The sequence below is a fragment of the Erythrolamprus reginae genome, chromosome 9, assembly GCF_031021105.1.
Source record: "Erythrolamprus reginae isolate rEryReg1 chromosome 9, rEryReg1.hap1, whole genome shotgun sequence".
NCBI classification, from domain to species: domain Eukaryota; kingdom Metazoa; phylum Chordata; class Lepidosauria; order Squamata; family Dipsadidae; genus Erythrolamprus; species Erythrolamprus reginae.
The window spans coordinates 470,329-488,271 of NC_091958.1; the positions used below are offsets into that span (position 1 = coordinate 470,329).

At 53.7% G+C, this 17,943-nt stretch overlaps 2 protein-coding genes across 2 annotated transcripts; one reads left to right on the top strand and one right to left on the bottom strand.

Moving 5' to 3' along the window:
* Positions 1–1,093: 1,093 nt before the first annotated feature.
* On the top strand, positions 1,094–7,559 carry CHMP1A (charged multivesicular body protein 1A). Its single transcript, XM_070761777.1, has 7 exons — positions 1,094–1,181; positions 2,388–2,407; positions 2,783–2,860; positions 3,276–3,422; positions 4,607–4,735; positions 5,264–5,451; positions 6,379–7,559. Exons 1-7 carry the CDS (start codon positions 1,175–1,177, stop codon positions 6,398–6,400), a joined length of 591 nt encoding a protein of 196 aa, XP_070617878.1. The 5' UTR covers positions 1,094–1,174; the 3' UTR covers positions 6,401–7,559.
* A 1,605-nt stretch (positions 7,560–9,164) lies between these two features.
* Positions 9,165–17,118, bottom strand: DPEP1 (dipeptidase 1). Its single transcript, XM_070761775.1, has 10 exons — positions 16,918–17,118; positions 13,897–14,029; positions 13,423–13,555; positions 12,242–12,392; positions 11,896–11,965; positions 11,405–11,581; positions 11,065–11,149; positions 10,892–10,967; positions 10,319–10,454; positions 9,165–9,927 (listed from the first exon to the last, which is right to left on the bottom strand). The coding sequence occupies exons 1-10, from the start codon at positions 17,019–17,021 to the stop codon at positions 9,766–9,768; spliced, it is 1,227 nt and encodes a 408-aa protein (XP_070617876.1). The 5' UTR covers positions 17,022–17,118; the 3' UTR covers positions 9,165–9,765.
* Between the last annotated feature and the right edge of the window lie 825 nt (positions 17,119–17,943).

Here is a 17,943-nt window from a genome sequence, read left to right on the forward strand (position 1 = left end):
GTCAGGAAATGTCTCCTTAGTTCTAAAGTTGCTTCTCTCCTTATTTAGTTTCCACCCATTGGTGGAAGAGGGAAGGCCCGCACCCTCCCCCAGGGGGGGTTCATTTTCTAAGGGGGGGGGGCTAAAAGCTGCCTGGACGTCTCGCATTCTGTTCCAAGGAAAGAAAACACAAACAGCAGCTGCCTGGGAAGAAGTTTCTCTACTTTATTTGGGACTGAAATTGTACAACGCTTGTTTCTAGGACGGCTGACCACAGCCTGGCACATCAGCAAGGTTTATATACACTTTTTAGCCTTGTGAGTGAAATATGTTTTTATCATCGTGAGAAAGCAGGAAATGTAGTTTTTATAGTTAGAGGAAATATTCTGTTTGCTATTTTATCAGCAGAGCCTTTAATAAATGCATAAAATTCACCATTGGACAGAGGCCTCTCATTTCAGTCAAGTGCAAAAGACACCAGCAGTTTTCAAATGTCACACACCTCCACTCTCTTTGCAGGTGCAAAGCAGCCAAGGACTTTAGTGACCAGAAACTCATCACCCAGCCTGCAGGCCCTCCTGGATTCCCACACAGGCGGTTGCTGACCCTGCGCCCAGGTGGATCCCATGGAGGCAGGGCCAACCCGTGTGGGCGCAGGGTCAAGGCTACCCCGGCAAGCAGCGGGGCATCAGGGTGCGGAAAGCAGGTGTGGCAGCTGGTCCGAGACCGGGCTGGAATCTCCAGGAGATCGGACTTCCAAACCCATCATCCCCAATCAGCCAATAGGGCTGGCTGGGAACTGTACACCTCCAGCCTTAAGCCTGGAGTAAGATGCTTTGAACTGCTCTACAATTAATCTTATTTACCACCCAAAGAATTTATTGCAGCGCAAATAATAAATAAATAATATAAAATAAAATAAAATTCGAGAAATCTAAATAAATAAAAACAAAATAACAAAACAAAAGCTGGAGGAGGGCCCTGAGCTCCTCAACATCCGGGCTCTTCGTTGCCCCAGCAACCGCGGCCGCCTTCTGAAAGAGGTACGTGAGCCTTTTGTTTCCCTGTCCGGTCTAGGGAGGGCGACGTATGCGCCGCCCGAGGCCCCGCCTCCCGAGCGGCAGGAAGGCGGAAGTGAGCGTCTCCGGAACCCGGAAGTCCTGGCAAGAAAAGGCGAGCGAGGACTTCAGCCGGGATGGACGGTGAGGGAGGGGCGGGGGTCTCTTCCCGGGGCGGGGAAAGGGGCTGGAGGGGGGAGGGGGGGGTGTTTCACATCTAATGCGGCGGCTGACTGGAGCTTATTTCATTTCATTTCATTTATTCTACTTGTGACATTTATATGCCGCCCAACTCCAGCTGGGCTCCGGGCGGCTACCCGTGGTGGTCGTGCGGAACTTCTGGCGCCAGGGGGGGCCAAAGGGAAGGGCGGGGGCCGAGGAGGGCGGGGGCACGGCCAAGGAGAAGCCAGGGAGTGGCCGAAGGAAAGAGGGCAGGCGGTGCCGCCCAGGGGTCGCAGCGTCAGACTGGCCCCCGGAAATTAAATCGGATGTTTGAATTAGGCAGAATAAGGCCCTCTTCTCCTTCCTCTTTTTCTTCTTCTGCGACTGCTCGGGCTCATTAAGTCTCAGGAAAGACTTCGTGAACAAGGGTTAAATAAGGCTCAGGAGGGAAGTCTCTTTAATAGGAAAGTGAACACAAGAACACGGGGCACAATCTGAAGTTAGCTGGGGAAAAGATCAGAAGCAACGTGAGAAAATGTGGTTTGACTGAAAGAGTAGTAGAGGCTTGGAACAAACTCCCAGCAGACGTGGTTGGTAAATCCACAGTCACTGAATGTAAACATGCCTGGGATAAACATAGATCCATCCTAAGATAAAACACAGGAAATAGTAGAAGGGCAGACGAGATGGACCAGGAGGCCTTTTTCTGCCGCCAATCTTCTAGGTTTCTTGTGCCAAGGGATGGATAGATTTACCTTGTCATTCTGTAAGTGGAAACCTGAGCGTTTAATCTTAAATCTCTGGGGATCATCCTCAAAACTAAGCCAGGGGCAGGCGAAGTTGGTTCTACTATGACTACTCTACTATGACTTGTGGACTTCAATCGTGCTAGCTCGGGAATTCTGGGAGTTGAAGTCCACATGTCATAGAAGAGCCAACTTTGCCTGCTCTAAGCGATCAAAGGGATGAGCCCCAATGTGTTATAGTTGTGAGAAATAGTAACAGATATTTTTTTAAAAAACACAAGGAACTAATGTTTTCATATTCTTTCAAATTTATGGAAACATTTTGTGGAGTGCACAGATTTGGGCAAAATAATGTTGTGAATGTTTCCAAAAATCTGCCCTTCCTATTGAAGATCCCTTTTATCCTTAAATCTTCCAACTGCTCCCATTTTTCTCTTTACAGATACACTGTTTCAGTTAAAGGTGAGTGGTCCTGCCATGGAATGTGCTTCTTTTAGGCCTTAAAATCAAAATTCTTGTGGCAAAATTAACAGACAATTAATGCTTTCACAATAAACACTCAGATTGGGAAACACACTGCTCCTTGGAGAGGGACTGTCTGTTTTTGTAGCAGAACAATTCCTGGTCCCGTTTTGTCAAGAAATCTGGGGGTGGCTGTTTTTCTTCATGCCACTTGGAGCTATAGCCGCCTCTCCATCCATCAGGCCTTCAGTACATATCCCTCCATCTCCGGTTGTCCTTCTGTCGGACCGGGATCCTCCTCTGCTCCATCCAGAGGGCCTGGGGGTGGGGGGCTGCTCTTGCCTACAGGCCTGCTGAACATCTGTCCCTCTCTAGTTTACAGCCAAGCAGCTGGAGAAGCTTGCCAAGAAGGCAGAGAAGGACTCCAAAACAGAACAAGCCAAAGTCAAGAAGGTGAGGGGCCTGAATGCCAGGGCCAGGCGTAATGGGTGGGGAATGGGTCGGGAAGGCCGGGCTTCCGTCTCTGCTGCCTTTAAGCCTTTGGGCTGCCCCACTTTTCTTACCAATCGAGCTTCTACTCTTCTGAGCCTTGGCCTGAGGGTCTGTCTGCAGCCCCTTCCTCTCCTTAGCTTGAGCGTCTCTGCTCTCCTGGTCCTGCCCTGCCCCTCCCATGTCTTTCTGAGCTGGAGGAGCCCCCCCCTCTTTCCCTTCCACACACCCCTTTCCCTTCCTCACTTTCAAAGCAGACAAACGCCTAGAATGTGTCTCTCAGCCTCTGGAAGTCTGGTCCCCTTCTTTTCCTTCCGCTCTCGGTTTTGTCTGGAGAAGCTGTGGAGCTGAAGGCTCTGCCCCTTGTCTTGAATTCCAGGCCCTTCAGCAGAAGAACGTGGAGTGTGCCCGGGTCTACGCAGAGAATGCCATCCGGAAGAAGAACGAGGGCTTGAACTGGCTGCGCATGGCTTCCCGGGTGGACGCCGTGGCCTCCAAGGTCCAGACAGCGGTGACCATGAAGGGAGTAAGGAGCTCTATTTTGATACTGCGTGGCCTTCTTTGCGCTCGGGGGACAGGTAGAGGTTTTCTTTGTTGGAGGCTGCCAAAAAAAATCATCTACACTAAACTGGCCCCTTCTAGGTATGGACAGCTGCCATCGTTGCCAGCCAGCTAAATTTCTAGGGGAGGGAGTGTTTGAAACTGTACTGCCCCCCAAAACAAAGGGAACATTCAATGAACCCATCGTAGACCTGAGTGAATGAAACATTCTCCTTGAATCCTTTGTTCTGTACAAAGTTGAATGTGGACAACAGCAGGTGAAATTGACGGTCCATCAGTGTTGCTTCCAAAGTGGACAGTTTGATTTCACAGAGGTTTCACTTACTTGGAGTTATATTGTGTTGTTTAAGGGTTCCCTTGATTTTTCTGAGCAGTGTATGTTGATTTGTAGAAGTTACCCATTGGATTTCCTACCCTGTCCCCCCCAAAACAAGGCCTCCCCTGATAATAAGCCCAGTGGGGCTTCTGAGTGCATGGCAGTGAGGCCAAGGGCTTATTTCAGGGTTCAAAGAATATAAGTCAGGGTCTTGTTTTTTGGAAAACACAGTATCAGGCCGCTTGGCTTCCTCTTGCCCCATTCGCCCGTTGCCATCCGGCCTTTATCAACCAGCCTCTCAGACTCAGCCTGACCTTCGCTCGGTGGCCTTGGGTTTCTTTCTGCCTCAGGGCTTCCACAAGGAAAAGAGGAAGATCCCTTGAGAGATTGGCACTGACCGGCCACTGCACACTTTTCTCTTGGACCTGATCAGGGCTGCTGTTCCAGGGTCACATGGGGCACCCCCTTTGCAGGATTGGCCCTGGCTTGGTGTGGCTCCTCCAAGTCAGGGGTTCTCAGCCTGGGAGTCGGGACCCCTTTCACAGGGGTCGCCTAAGATCTTCATGGGGAGAGACAAATGTCCCCTGGTGTTAGGAACGGAAGCTTCTACTCTGGCGCCTTGGAAGATGTTTTTACAATCTGACCAATCAGGAGTTTACATTGGGGGTGTCCCTCTCACCTTCCACCCAATCAGCTTAAAGCTCTGTTGGGAGAATTGGTGATAGACTTATGGTTGGGGGTCACCACAACAGGAGGAACTGTATTAAGGGGTCGCGGCATTAGAAAGTTTGAGAACCACTTCTCCAAGTGAATACGATTCCTGACTGTTGCAGGTAACCAAGAATATGGCCCAGGTGACCAAGGCCTTGGACAAAGCTCTCGGCTCCATGGATCTTCAGAAGGTTTCGGCTGTGATGGACAAGTTTGAGCAGCAGGTCCAGAACTTGGACGTCCACACTTCAGTAAGTGCTGCAGGGAAAGCTGAGCTTCAGAGCTCATCGTCTCCTGCCGGTCAGCTTACTCCTGTCCTCCTCTAGCCTTTGCTGCCTTCTCTGTGTGCGTGTGAAAGTGTTTGGGTATCTGTGGGAATTCCCCATTGAGCCAAAATCTCCACATCAGAGAGGTGGCACGGGTGATGACCAAGCAGGCTTTGAAAGAGGACTAAGCGGAGTCCAGCGCTTTGCTTTGTCACTGGCAGCCCCCGTCGCCTTTCAGGCCAGTGGTTCATGCAGCCCCCTGTCCTGCCTTGTGCCAGATGTTCCACTGTTCAGCAAGAAGAGGCGCCCTCCTTTCCCCAAACGGCTTGAGCAAAGAGGCTGCAGATGACCGTGCTTGGGAGGGTGGTTGAGTTCAGCGAGAGGACGTGGGTCCCTAGCAAGAAGCAGGTGAAGGGGTTGAATCCCCGGAATGCGTTTTGTTCAGGGCGTCTGTCTGTAGCTCCCACCTGTTGTTTGCTTTGATCACAACGCCTCTGCTTGGGGTCTCTGCAGGTGATGGAGGACTCCATGAGCTCGGCCACCACCTTGACAACGCCCCAGGAGCAGGTGGACAGTTTGATAGTGCAGATTGCCGAGGAGAACGGCCTGGAGATCATGGACCAGCTGAACCAGCTGCCCGAAGGGGCCTCGGCCGTGGGGGAGAGCTCAACGCGTTCTCAGGAGGACCAGCTGTCACGGAGGTTGGTCTGCTTCCCTCTGCCTGACCACAGGACCGGACCTCTGGCCGGGAGCCCTTTCCAGCCCGTAAAGCTAGAGTTGGGCAGGTGGAGCTTTCCAGAAGGGAGAAGATTAAATGTGCATAGCATTAGGGTCATTCTTTGTCCAGTGGACCAATTTTCAGAATCTTCTCCACTCGACCCACCTTCAATTTCGATGAAATTTTGCCCATATTTTCCTTAGGGTATAAAACTGAGGTGTGCAAAATTTTAGGTCCTTGTGTTTAGTTCCTCAGTTTTATACCCTAAGGAATATATGTGCAAAGTTTCATTGAAATTGAAGGTGGGTCGAGTGGGGACACCTGGTCCACTTGACAAAGAATGACCCATTACACGAAAGAAGCGCAGAAGGAAATCTGGGCTGGTGGGGGCTCCTGTCCCCCCCCAAAGTCTGCAGCCACTCAGGGGGGCTGCGTGGTCAGCTTTCCTGCTTCTGGCCGTGGTTCACCCTGTCAGGTCTGCCTCGCTCGGTGACGCCAGAGGTGCAGCTGTCCCAGTCATGCGCCGGGTGGGTGAGGTGGGGGGCTCCGAGTGCTTTTGGGAACTGGCCCATTGCGGATGGCATGAGATGTGAACCAGGCCATTGTCAAAAGAAATCCTGGCTGAGCATTATGCACATCCACCGCCTGCACCTGAGCCCATCCTTAATTGGCTGACCTTACACCGTGTGTTCACAAGAGGGGCCAGAAGTGTTGGAAACCTTGGTGAGAAGAAAGGGCTGAAGTTGAAAGGGAAGCAGCTCTCATGCTTGGAGCATGCGCCAAGGCCACACGGGGGGGCTCTGTGTCTGAGGAACAATGCGGCATTTGGGAATCTCTCTCTTCTGGGACGCCGGTTGGGCCAGACGAGGTTTGGTTTTCCTGCCTTAACCTTCTTCTCTCACCTTTCCAGGTTGGCGGCCTTGCGGAACTAATTCCCCTGCCCCGTGGCCTTCAGTCGCCCCTCCCTTGTCCTGCTGTGATTGGTGGGGTTTCTGCCCGGAGCCCCTCCAGCCTCTGGCCACCCTCTTCGAGGGCCAGGGAGGAGACTGCCCCGCCCACCCCTGCAGGTCTGCTGTGCCCAGCGTGGACCACCACCTCATCCTCCAGCAACCAGAGCTCCTGTCTAAAGAAGCTGGACTCTGCCTGGGCTGCCCGGTCTCCTGGGTTGGATACCCTGCCCCCCCCCCAACTGCTGCTCCTCCCAGCCTGCACTGCCCCCCTCTTCTTCCTCTTCTTCCTCCTGCTCCTCTTCCTCCCCTGACCTGAGGAGAGGCACCTGAGCCTGCAGCACTTGCCTTGGTGGGAGCACAGCCCTTGGGGGGGGGGGAGCACTCCTGGGAGGAAGGGGCCGGCTGCTGCACGCGTAGACCCTGGGGTGCTGATGGCTGCCCCGCTCCCCCTTGTTAGGTGTAGGGGTGGGACAGGCCGCTTGGAAGTTGGGAAGACGCTGCCAGGGAGGGGGAGGGGCCCCTTTTCAACCTGCCTTGAATTGACAGACCACAAAGTGACCTTTGGAAACAGCCCTTCCCCCCGTCGGCCTTCGTGCATGCGCCCCCCTCCCCCCCCCTCCCCACAGCCTGTCTTGTGGCCAAACACTCCAGCTTCAGGAGAAGACCCTCCTGCCTCACTGGTGCTTTAGCCCACCCCCACCCGGCCATTCCTATGAGCTACGAGCCCCAGGATCCCCCTTGCACAGACTGAGAGAGAGAGAGAGAGGGAGGGTCTGTGTGTAAATGAGAGGCAAGGCCATCCCCCCCCCCCTTGAGAATTCCGTTTCTCTGTAAAAGCCAAAGTTGGGGTGGCAAGCAAGTATCCCCTTCTACTGGTGGCATTGCGTGTGTGTGTGTGTGTGTGTGTGTCCTCCATCGCTGCAGGCGGGGGCTCCTCTGGGCTGGGGAGGTGTGACCCCCCCTCCTCCCTGGCACGTTTCCTTTGTACAGAGCAGTGAAGCCTCCAACACTACGGAAAATTGTCTTTGCCTTTTTTCTTTTTGTAAATGAAAAGTGAATGTTGTCAGCTGTTGTTTTAATGCCGGCTTAAATAAACAAACTCTCTCTGGGAAGAAGCAGGAGCCGCCCGGAGGTTTGCAAAGCTGGTGTGTGTGTGTGTCGGCCGGGATGCCCAAATGGTTCACGGAAGCGGCTGTGTGGTTGGGGAGGCCCCAAAGGAGCCCAGGTGGGCTTCCTGCTTTGGGGGAGAAGGGGAGGGGGACTCCTGCAGGGAGAGGGTCTGTTTCCCTCTTCACAGGCGCTGCTTCCTGGGGGAGGGGCCCAGTGAGGGAGGGGGGACAGGTGGGCAGCAGGGCAGGTCACCGGGGTTGAGCAGCTAAGGAAATCAACTCTCCAGGAAGGGGGTAAAATTCCTTTTGGTTGGTGTTGGCTTTAGTCACGGGAGCTGATGGCTGGGAGCTTCCTGGTTCCCGAGTCGACCAGGCCTTAGGGCCCTTTCTGGGTCTGATCCCCTTTCTCAGGGCTTTGTTTAAAAAAAGGTCAGCCCCCCTTGCCTAGACCGTGGACCCTGCATATTTCCATCAAGGGGGGGAGGGTTAAGGAAAGATTTGTATCCCAATTTATTTTCCCATGTACAACTCACAGTGGCAAACGACCCCAATATTCCTTCTCTTTTCCCAAGAACAACTCTGGCCAGTTAGGCTGAGAGGGACAGTTAGGCGACAGTGGGGCTTGAACTCACCGTCTCTCCTTGTTCTAGGCCTGCGATGAAGAACCTATGGCACAGGTGGCACACGGAGCCATTGCCGTAGCTCCACTGCAGTGTGCATGTGTGTGCCAGCCAGCTGATTTCCGTCTCGCCTGGAGGCTCTGGGGGGGCGTTTTTGGCTTCCAGTGAGGGGGGTTCTTGCCTCTGAGCCTGGGGAGGCCGAAAAACGGGCCGACTGGGACCACCAAAGTTTGGGAAGTGGCTGTTTTAGGCTCTAGAGAACCTCCGGGAGGGGGGCACGGGGGAGGCCATTTTTGCCCTTCCCAGGCATTGAATGATGGGTTTGGGCACTTGTGCAATAGCACACGCACACCTGTTATTCAGCACCCAAGGAAGAAAAGCTTTGCCATCAGCGCTCTGGCCCAAGGCCTTGGTTCCCTTACACCAATGCAGGTTATGATATAAGGCAGGTCGTCTACATTTAGTGGCCACTGTTGGGATCGGCCACTGGCGCTATTAGGCACAGCAAGGGCTAAGTCGGGACTGATGTGAATCCTGCACAACTGCACCTTCTTTTTCACCCCTCCCTGCTCTTCGAATGTACACAGAGAGAGAGAGAGAGAGAGAGAGAGGGCAGACACAGCCTGTTCAAAACTAATGGGTTTGGCTCCTCTGCTTTGTCCACCTGCCAAGCGCCCCACCCCAGAAGGGTGATTCACGGGGAGGAATTAGCGATGCTGCTGTTTGCCTTCACGGGAGGGAGGGGCACAGGGGCGAGCGCTGGGCTTCTTGCGTCGTGCACTCAGGGCTGCGGGTGCCACTGTGGGGCTTTTGATCTGCATCCCCCACTGGGGGTCTGCTTGCTCTCTTGTCACCCTGATCTCTGCCCTTCACAGGGGGGGGGGGGAGAGCCAGGCAAACCGAAGAAGCACCCAAGTGCAGGGGCTCCAGCAAACCTACAACAGAACCATCAGGGAAATGGGCAGTTCAGGAAATATCAGGGAAATATCAGGGAATTCGTGAAAAAAATGGAATAAATTAAGGGGAAAAGACAAACTTTTAAAGTGTTGAAAAGTCAGAGAAAATCATGTGAAAAAAAGAAACAGGTGGAGCTGCCTGGCAGAGTCAAGGAAAAATGAAGATTAATGTGGCCACAACTTGCTTCCTCAGCTGCCGATATTTCTCCATGGCTTTGGGTGTGACGTCATCTACGACCGCGCCTTAGCCAGATCTCAGGTTACAAGGAAATGTCAGGGAATTCCAACCCTTTCCCCCTGGACACCCCGTAAGTGGCGCTGCCTGGTGTTCTTCCCTGAACTCCCCGTCGTGTGTGCCTGGCCTGCTGCATGCGCCTGAGGTCTGCAGAGCATTGAAGGTGGCCAGCAAATACTTTGAAAAGTTCAGAGCAGATTCCCGCTTGCTCCTCCTCCGATGTCCACCGTAGGGAAAGAGCAGAAGTAACTGAGGCCCTGATGGCATTTTGGTAACCGGCCAAAAGTTAATGGAGGTAATGAGCGATAAGAGTCCAAGATTTGGGCAGAGTTTAAAGTGCGATAGGAATTGGATGTAGGAACGATGCTTCTCGGCCAACCTAGCAGGACCCTCGTAGTCTACAAGGAAGGCGACTCTGGGGCTTCTACTAGATCAGAGTGGACAGCAGCAGTAGGAGGAGCACAGCCGGCAGAGCTCTCGGGTGGTCTCCTTGGTTGGCGTACCCATAGTGCGTCCGACACCCTCCTTCCAGTTTCTCGAAGGCGATGGGGGTGTCATCGGCAGCGACATTAGACATTTCGTCTCGCACCTAAGGAAGGAGATTAGTTCATTAGATTTAGATGGGGTTCTAGTCCTCTTCACCCTCCTGCCCTCTTGGGTAGACGAGGCTGGGGAAGAAAACGATGGGTTGCAAGACAACCCCTGAGCTTCCACGGGTGGAAGGGAACCGGATTCTAGATCCTGATCTAGCACCTTAACCATTAAGGCACCCTTCCGTCTAGAATTTTTGAGTCAACCTGGTTCTCCTGGCTGGGAAGAGGTTCTCCAAACAGGAGCTGTTCAAAAAGGCCCGAAAATGAGCGCAACATGGAAAGGAAAGAGCCGCTGAGAAGAACATGGCTGGCCTGCAGAGCTGAGGGTCTTCCACGCCCAAGTCCCTTATTGCCCCACCTCCCTCCAGCTCTTCTGAGAGGTCTTACCTGCTCCACCTCCTGCAGGACCCTCAACAGATTGTTGGCCAAGGCATCCTTCACCTCCTTTTCTGTCCACTTCCTCCTCAGCAGTTCAGCAATTAAGTCGGGGTATTTGGAGACGTCCTCTAAGCCTTCAGGGACTCTGTGTGCCCCCCCCACAAAACCCCCCCCAGAGAAATTGCAAGAGATTAAGGGCAGGGTTCCATGTCTCTCGCCCCCACCCTTTCATGCTCTCTTCTCGGGCCAGGGCTGATCTGGAGCCCATCTCGGGCCAGGGCTGATCCAGGAGCCCATCTGCACCCACCTGCACCTTGACCGGCCATGTCTTGGTCAGAGGGCAGGACGTCTTAAGAGCAAGGACCACTTCCCCTCTCCGAGTCCCTGTTCATTCAAGGTCACCGCATATACATGCCATGGGGACACACGGCCCTCCATTAAACTGCGACTATCATTCTTGGCAGCTGCCTCCAATCTTCAGGCAGTGAAGCCCCTCCAGCCGTGGGGCTGACGTTTCTCCCACTGCAGGTTGGGCTTCTTTCAAGCCTCCCCGCCCCACCCCCCCAACTCCCCTGCTGATACCTGGGCACCCCATCATAGTCTCCTCCAATGCCCACAGCCTTTGCTCCAGCAATGCGCTTTATGTGGTCCATGTGGTCTGCAGGCGAGAAGGATGAGAGGTTGACCCCTTTCTGTGTGCCTCAGTTCCCCCTCCCGTGCCTCCTCCCGCGTCCTTCCTGCTCTGTTGGGCTTACCTGCTACCTGGGCCAGAGTGGCACTGCTGCTGCAGGAGACGTAGTCATTGTAGAAGTTGACCATCACGAGGCTGCGTGTCTCTTTCTGTGCGAAGAGAAGAGGCCATCACCAAAGGGGCCGCCCAGAAGCTGGTGCCCGGAAACAGCAACAGCCCCCATTTCTCTGCCCCCTCCTCCCCCTGCTGCAGCTGCACCCAACCACGTGCCTGCCCGTGGATAGGTAGGGGGCTGACCCCTTTGAAGAGGAGCCCAGGAAGCACGCAGGGCAAAGGCTTCCCTCCCGACCGGCCTTGATGCTGTGGAGAGCAGGTGCGTCCATTCGCGCCCACCCAAAGCTCACCACTTGGAGGAGGACATCGTCCGGCACATTCCGTCTGTTGGGGCAAATTGCAAAGGCCGAGGAGTGGCTAAATATCACGGGGGCCCTGGAGACCTCGAGGGCAGCCTTCATGGTCCCCACAGAGACGTGGGACAAGTCCACCATCATGCCCAGCCGGTTCATCTCTCGGACCACACGCTGCGGAGCAAAGGAGCGGAGGGTCATTTGGCCCCAACTGGGCACTGTGATGGTGTGAGAAGGCGACTCTGGGATCAAGAGGAGGAGCCCCGGAAGCGTTGGGGGCCTGCCCCAAACTCTATGGCACGAGCCTTCATCTCCCACCAGTTGCCCCTTGGTGGGGTCACTTTTGCAACCCCTGTTTCAATTGTTAACTGGCTCTGCTTTGGGACAATGACAAAACCTCCCCTCCCTTTGCTGGATGAGTTGCACAGCTTGGGTAGCCGTGTATCGCCCCCTCCCCCTTCCAATCCTTCCACGGACCCTTCGCTGACCTTCCCAAATTCCGTCAAGCCATTGTGGACAGGCTTTTCTTCCGCCGTGTCTACCAGCCAGTTGTCAGCCCTGCCAAGGAAAGAGGAGCCCAGGTGAAGGCGCATAGAATCCTGACACTTCCTTCTCTACACCTCCCTCCCCTAAACAGTCTTGGGGTGCACCTCCTTTCCCCCAAAATGGGACTCTGCTGTTGAAACGACTTGCCCCACGACCCTCTTAGGTCCTTCCCTACACAAACGCTTGCAGGGCTACCCCACAGCCATGCGCTGCGGCTCTGCCCTGCTGATGGGCCCCTGGGTAGCTATGTCCATACTCGGAAGGAGGCTTCAGGGCCTCCCTGCTTACCAGGGGGTGTTGCAGCTGTGGGTGAGGGTCATGTAGCGCACGCCCAGCAGGTAGAAGGTGCGCAGGACAGCCAAGCTGCTGTCGATGGAATGCCCCCCCTCCACGCCGATGAGGCTGGCCACATGGCGAGTGCCAAAAGCCTTCTGGATACCTACAAGAGAAGGATTTCCGTCCAGGCTGACCAGCTGGGAATATGAAATGGTTGAAGTCTACACTTGATTTTCACAGTTAAGGGCTAACTTACCCTTCTCCAACCTGACCCATGCTGGGTTTTGCACACTGAATAATGGAGAATTCTGGCAGAGATGGAGTTCACGTGTTGCCCTACACCAGCTAAGAGTTTGTTTAGAACCAGGGTAGGCAAAGCTGGCTCTTCTATGACTTGTGGACTTCAACTCCCAGAATCCCTGAGTCAAACCTGCTAGCTCAGGAATTCTGGGAGTTGAAGTCCACAAGTCATAGAAGAGCCAACTTTGCCTACCCCTGGTTTAGAATGTTGGCCTGGTTCACACATCAACTAAGCTGTGGCTTGCTCAACTGTTAGCTTGTTGAATAAAGTGCAGTCACCTGGGTTCACTCGGTGTGGCAAGCCAGGATCAAGCTACTGGATGTTGTCATTGCGTGAACCCAGGCACGAATGCTTTGCAATCCATGGGTTGCAGGTCGTATTTTGTGGTTTAGTCAATGAATCGTGGTTTTAAAAATGATTGCACCCATTACATGTAAATACAGCTCCAGACACTTTCTCCTGCCAAGGATAAAACCAGCACTGGCCTTTGGCCCTGATTCCAGAGCAGTTGCTGATGTTGCTCCTGATTTTCCCTGGAAGTAGCTAACCACGAAGGGCCAGTGGTGGTCTCCAGAGGCCTGAGGCTGAGCCAGGGGGCTTGGATTCCATCATGTGGAGCAGCCCCCTACTCACCTGGTGCCTCACTGACGTGCAGGGTGCCCTGTGCAGTGAAGGGCTTCCAACATGTTTACTATCCCACTGTGGCCGTGGCTTGTGCAGGCGCCCTGCATTTTCTTTCAACATCTTTCCGTGCAAATTGGGGGCTCTGGGGTGGAGCTCTATTTTCACTACCCCACTGCGTTCCCCTCCATCCGGGCAGCAGCCCCCCCTGGCCCTGTGCCCCTCCCAGGCAGCCAGGAAGCAACAGCCGTGGCCCCGTCTCTGCGCTCACCTGCAGCGTCAGTAACACAACTGAAGACATCTGGATATCGGTGGCACATCTGATGGACGACATCGATCTGCTCCAGAGTTCGCTTGACGGCGTCTTTGTTTTGGGTGTCGCAGGGCACGTAGGCTGCCCAGAACTGCAGGAGGAAGGCAAAGGGGCATTACGAGGCTTCCTGGGTGAGGCCACATCTGGATCAGCAGGGGGTCCAAGGGACAAGGGGAGAGGACAGGCGGTCTCGCTTTTCCACAGGAAGGAAGTGGGCAGGCAGCAGAGGGTGGACCCACCGACGGGGAATTTGAAACGCGGCCAAAAGGCTGAACAAATAAGCTGGGCTGGAAATCTTTACCTGAAAACAAGCAAGTTTACAAGGCTGAGCAATTCGCAAATATCTGAGTGATGGGACATTTTGACAGGAAAGTTAATCTGCCCTATTTTGTTCTACGGGAGACTTGCAGGTGTCTTTTGCTCATCTCTCACCTGGGCGCCCACGTGGCCGAGACGCAGCTTCCGAATGTTGGTGTGAGTGTCTTGCAGGTCGGTCAGATTGGCTGCCTTCAAAGACAGCTGGTTGTTGAATTTTTCCAGCAACTGCCAGGGCAGATCGTTGTGTCTGCAGAAAGGAAAGATAACCACTTATCATCTTGGTAGATGCTGGGTCATGATACAAGAGGCTGATTGCAGCAGATTAATTGATAAGGCGATTGTCCTTGGAGGGCAAAGGGCGAGATGGTAACGGTTAGTTTCCCTCCCATTGGATTAAAGGATGGGCTGAACTGCGGTAGGTCAGTGGCTGGTTTGCAACACTAAGAACCTGGCTTGCTTTGATCAGAGAAAGCCATTCATAGAACAACAACAACAATCAATTTATTATTTATTTGGCAAAATCTCACTTGTGACTCTGGGTGGTGTACAATTAAAGCATAAACATTTTAAAACTACATAAAAATACAATAAACCAATAAAAGAGATAATAAACCAAGCTCTGCAGATTCGTACTGACCCCCCCTCCTCACCTTCTGCAAGAGTTTGGAGACTCATCTACCCCCCCCAGCCCCCCCCCCACTGGCCAGTGAATGTCAGGCCTGTTTGTGGTTGTTTGTTGTTTGAATGGGAATGATTGACTTTTAATGCAATTTTTAGATTACTTAATCTAAATTAATTGGATTTAGGATACTTGTGTTGTTTTCTTTTATATGTCGTAAGCTGCCCCGAGTCCTGGGAGAGCAGCGGGATATAAATCCAAATAATAAATAAATAAATAAGCAAATAAATAAAAGAGACAGATGCAAAAAAAAGGCTAAAAACGTAAAAGGCTGCGGGAAGGTAATGAAGGTGCCAACCGCCTCCACTTATATCCCTAATTTGCATTGCAGTTGGCATCCTTCTCTCTCTCAAAAGACCAGGTATCAGGCTCTGGTATCACACAATACACTTATTGTAACGCCAGCAACCTTGCGTGGCCCTGCGGGAGATCTTGCCCTTCTGACCACTGTACTTAACAAGCCATGAAAAGGCTACTTCGTCCGTTAATGGCTTGTCTTCTAAGTTCAGTTATTTCATTGCATTTAACTGGAAATGGCAGAGCAGCCAAACCACGAACGGCCTCTTTTTCCAATATGTGAAGGAAATAAGTTCAGCTATAATTCAAAACAAATTGCATTAAATATCAAAGCAAGTTCTCTTTAAAACGAGAGAGAGGACAGGTCTATTATTCTTTAAAAGTTGCTTTGATCTTGAAGGTAATTGTGTATTGAATTGAAACTGATCTTCCTTCCTAATTCCCAGAATACGCAGCCACCACTCACCTCTATTTGTTAACACAAAACAGCTGGAATCCGCCTGCAGTTCCCCAGATTGCATCAATGTGCCTGCCCAGCCCCAGCTGTTTCCACCTTCAGAAGGAATCCCAAGCAAGGAGTCGGAGGAGCTGTTGGCTTCCTGGTGCCCAGAGATGGACCAACCCACTTCTAGGTTCTATTGCAGTGATGGCGAACCTATGGCACAGGTGCCACAAGTGGCCTGCAGAGCTATATCTGCTGGCATGCGAGCCATTACCCTAGTTCAGCTTCACTGTGCAAGTGTGTGCCGGCCAGCTGATTTTTGGTTCACACAAAGGCTCTGAGAGGGCGTTTTCGGCTTTCAGAGAGCCTCCAGGGGGGATGAGGAAAGGCGTTTCTATCCTCCCTTGGTCCAGGGAAGCCTTTGGAGCCTGGGGAAGGCGAAAGACGAGCCTACTGGGCCCACCAGAAGTTGGGAAACATTTCTGGCCTCCAGGAGGCTTCTCGGGGGCAGGGGAAGCTGTTTTCACCCCTCCCCGTGCATTGAATTATGGGTGTGGGCACTTGAGCATGTGCTCTGTTGGCACCGGAGGAAAAAAAGGTTTGCCATCACTGTTCTACTGGAAGCCCTGCTGGTCTTCAAGAGGCAGGCAAGGGGGAAGGGTTGAAAAAGCCTTTACGTTTCTTCACCCTTGGGTTTCCCAACACCTCCAAGGCTGCCTGGCCATTGTACGTCCACCTCAATGCCAGAACCCTCCAGGGAGAGGTGTAAGGTTTGGCCAGCCTTGAGGGCAATCACCTGGTGGTTGATTATTCACGGAACAAAGGGCTGCTGGATCAAGGCCAGGGTGGAGAGGGGAGGGGGCTGTAATCTCTTCCCCTGCATTGCTCTGAATCCTTCCTGGGCCGTTCTCCCCCCTCTGCTCAATGGAATTCACAGAGGCCTTGGCACAGAGGTCTTTCCTCCCAGTGGGGCTTGGCCAGCCCTCCGCTAACTGGGCTGCTTCTCCTGCCGCCTCCTTCTCCAAAAATTCTTTCCAGGATGGCCAAATCCAGGAAGCTGCTCCAGGAAGGTCACACCCTGCACCCTATGACAGCCATCGGGACTTTCCTCTCCGGTTCTGCTGCACATGAACCTTACCAGAAAACCTGCCTCCTTACAGGTGAATCACCTTCCTTCACCCCCCCCCCCCGCTTGCCCAGGGAGAGAGCTCAGCCTCAGGCCTCTCTCCTCCAGAGTTTGGCTCCCAAATCCATTGTTTTATTTCCACTGAACCACATCTGACAGTTTAATGTTTGTTCCCTACTTTGCAGAGACTCTTGTGCAATTCTTTGTCACCAGCTTTTTTTAACCCCCCCCCCCCTTCAAGGACTCGCCCAGACCTTTCTCCCCCCCTGGGCACTTCACCATTTAGCCACTTCTAAAAGGGTTTTTTTTTTCTCAGAAAGCCTTGATGAGAAACTTCCCCCCCACCCCAGCCAGCCCTATAGATTCTGCTCCCTGGAAAGCAGCCCAGCCCCGTTGCACGTACATTTTAACACCGTCTCCCGGGGGTGGAGTGTGTCAGCCCGGCTGGAAGTCCTGTGGCATTGCGCCAACCAGCCAGCCCAGTGGAAAGCTGGATGCCAGCTAAGTGCCCACAGGAGGCCCTGGAGGGCAAAGGCTGGAGCTCTTCTCCACCAACCCAGGGCAGCGAAAGGAAGGCAGGGATCCTCTTACCCGTCCACCACAGGTGTGACACTCATAATCCTGGCTGCCTCCAGCTGATGGACATCTGCCAAGCAGACGGAGAACCAAGCCAGCAGGCAAGACAGGAGCAGCATCCTGGGGCGAAGGGGATCCGGACCAGCAGCCGAGAGTTCCTGCAGTGCTTCCTCCAGGGATCCTCGGAGGCAAATGGTGAGCACACCGGCAGGGCCCCGAGTGGGATCCACCCATCATGTGGCAGCTCCTGGGGGTGAGTGTGACTGGGGAGGAGCCAGAGGAGGCTTCAGGCAGCCCAGTTCATCCTGCCCTTAGGAGCTGGGTGAGGAAGAGCCAAGGAGATTGTGGGCAGCCCCAACCCCCTTGCGAGAGCCCCTGTTCCCCTGCCTTTCCTGGACCCTCCCTCCCTGCAGTGCAGAGCAGCCCCTCCCAGCCCTGAACTCTCTTTCTCCTCCAGGTTCAGTTCTGAGGAGCTCCAGGTCCTCGAGACCCACTGGGGGCATCTGAACGAGGCAGCGTCTTGGCGAGGACAAAGTGGGCCAGGTGGTCCTTCCTGGGAGCCCCGTCTTTTCAGGCTAAGCATGGGAACCAGCCCATGGGTGTTTGTTTACGGTGGAAACAGGCCAGTCCTCGCTGGGTCACTTCCTCCTCCTTTGCTTAGATGAAAGCAGCAGATCCCAGGCGGGTGCAGAGAGTGGCTCTCTCTAGATCCCGTTCTGCTTTTATCCAACCTTGCTCTCAGTCAGCGGAAAAGGTCCCTTGGTTCAGGGCTGGCCCTGGTTCATGGCATCACCAGGTCTACGGAGCTCCACGTGGGCATGCCATGGCTGCCAGTCACACGTGGGGAAATTGCAGCTGTTCAAACACAGGGGGTTGCCGAGCCTGAGCTGCGTCTCCTTTGAAAGCCTTGAAAGAGTGACCCCCCCCCCCTTTATGCCAGGAGGAGATTCTGCCCAGATGACCTTGCAGTGGTGGGCACAAGAGGACCGCTGGGATGGAATAGTCCATGTAGCTGTACTTCAACCCTGCTAGTTTTGGTCG

What these genes read in the sequence shown, in the direction of transcription:
- DPEP1 (XM_070761775.1), bottom strand. Translation starts at nt 17,021, where the DNA reads ATGCTGCTCCTGTCTTGCCTGCTGGCTTGGTTCTCCGTCTGCTTGGCA. An exon ending in TCGGCCACGTGGGCGCCCAG is followed by an intron (nt 13,556 to 13,896) that starts GTGAGAGATGAG and finishes TTCCTCCTGCAG; the next exon opens with TTCTGGGCAGCCTACGTGCC. An exon ending in TCCTGCAGGAGGTGGAGCAG is followed by an intron (nt 9,928 to 10,318) that starts GTAAGACCTCTC and finishes CTCCTTCCTTAG; the next exon opens with GTGCGAGACGAAATGTCTAA.
- CHMP1A (XM_070761777.1), top strand. An exon ending in CAGCGGTGACCATGAAGGGA is followed by an intron (nt 3,423 to 4,606) that starts GTAAGGAGCTCT and finishes TGACTGTTGCAG; the next exon opens with GTAACCAAGAATATGGCCCA. An exon ending in GAGGACCAGCTGTCACGGAG is followed by an intron (nt 5,452 to 6,378) that starts GTTGGTCTGCTT and finishes TCACCTTTCCAG; the next exon opens with GTTGGCGGCCTTGCGGAACT.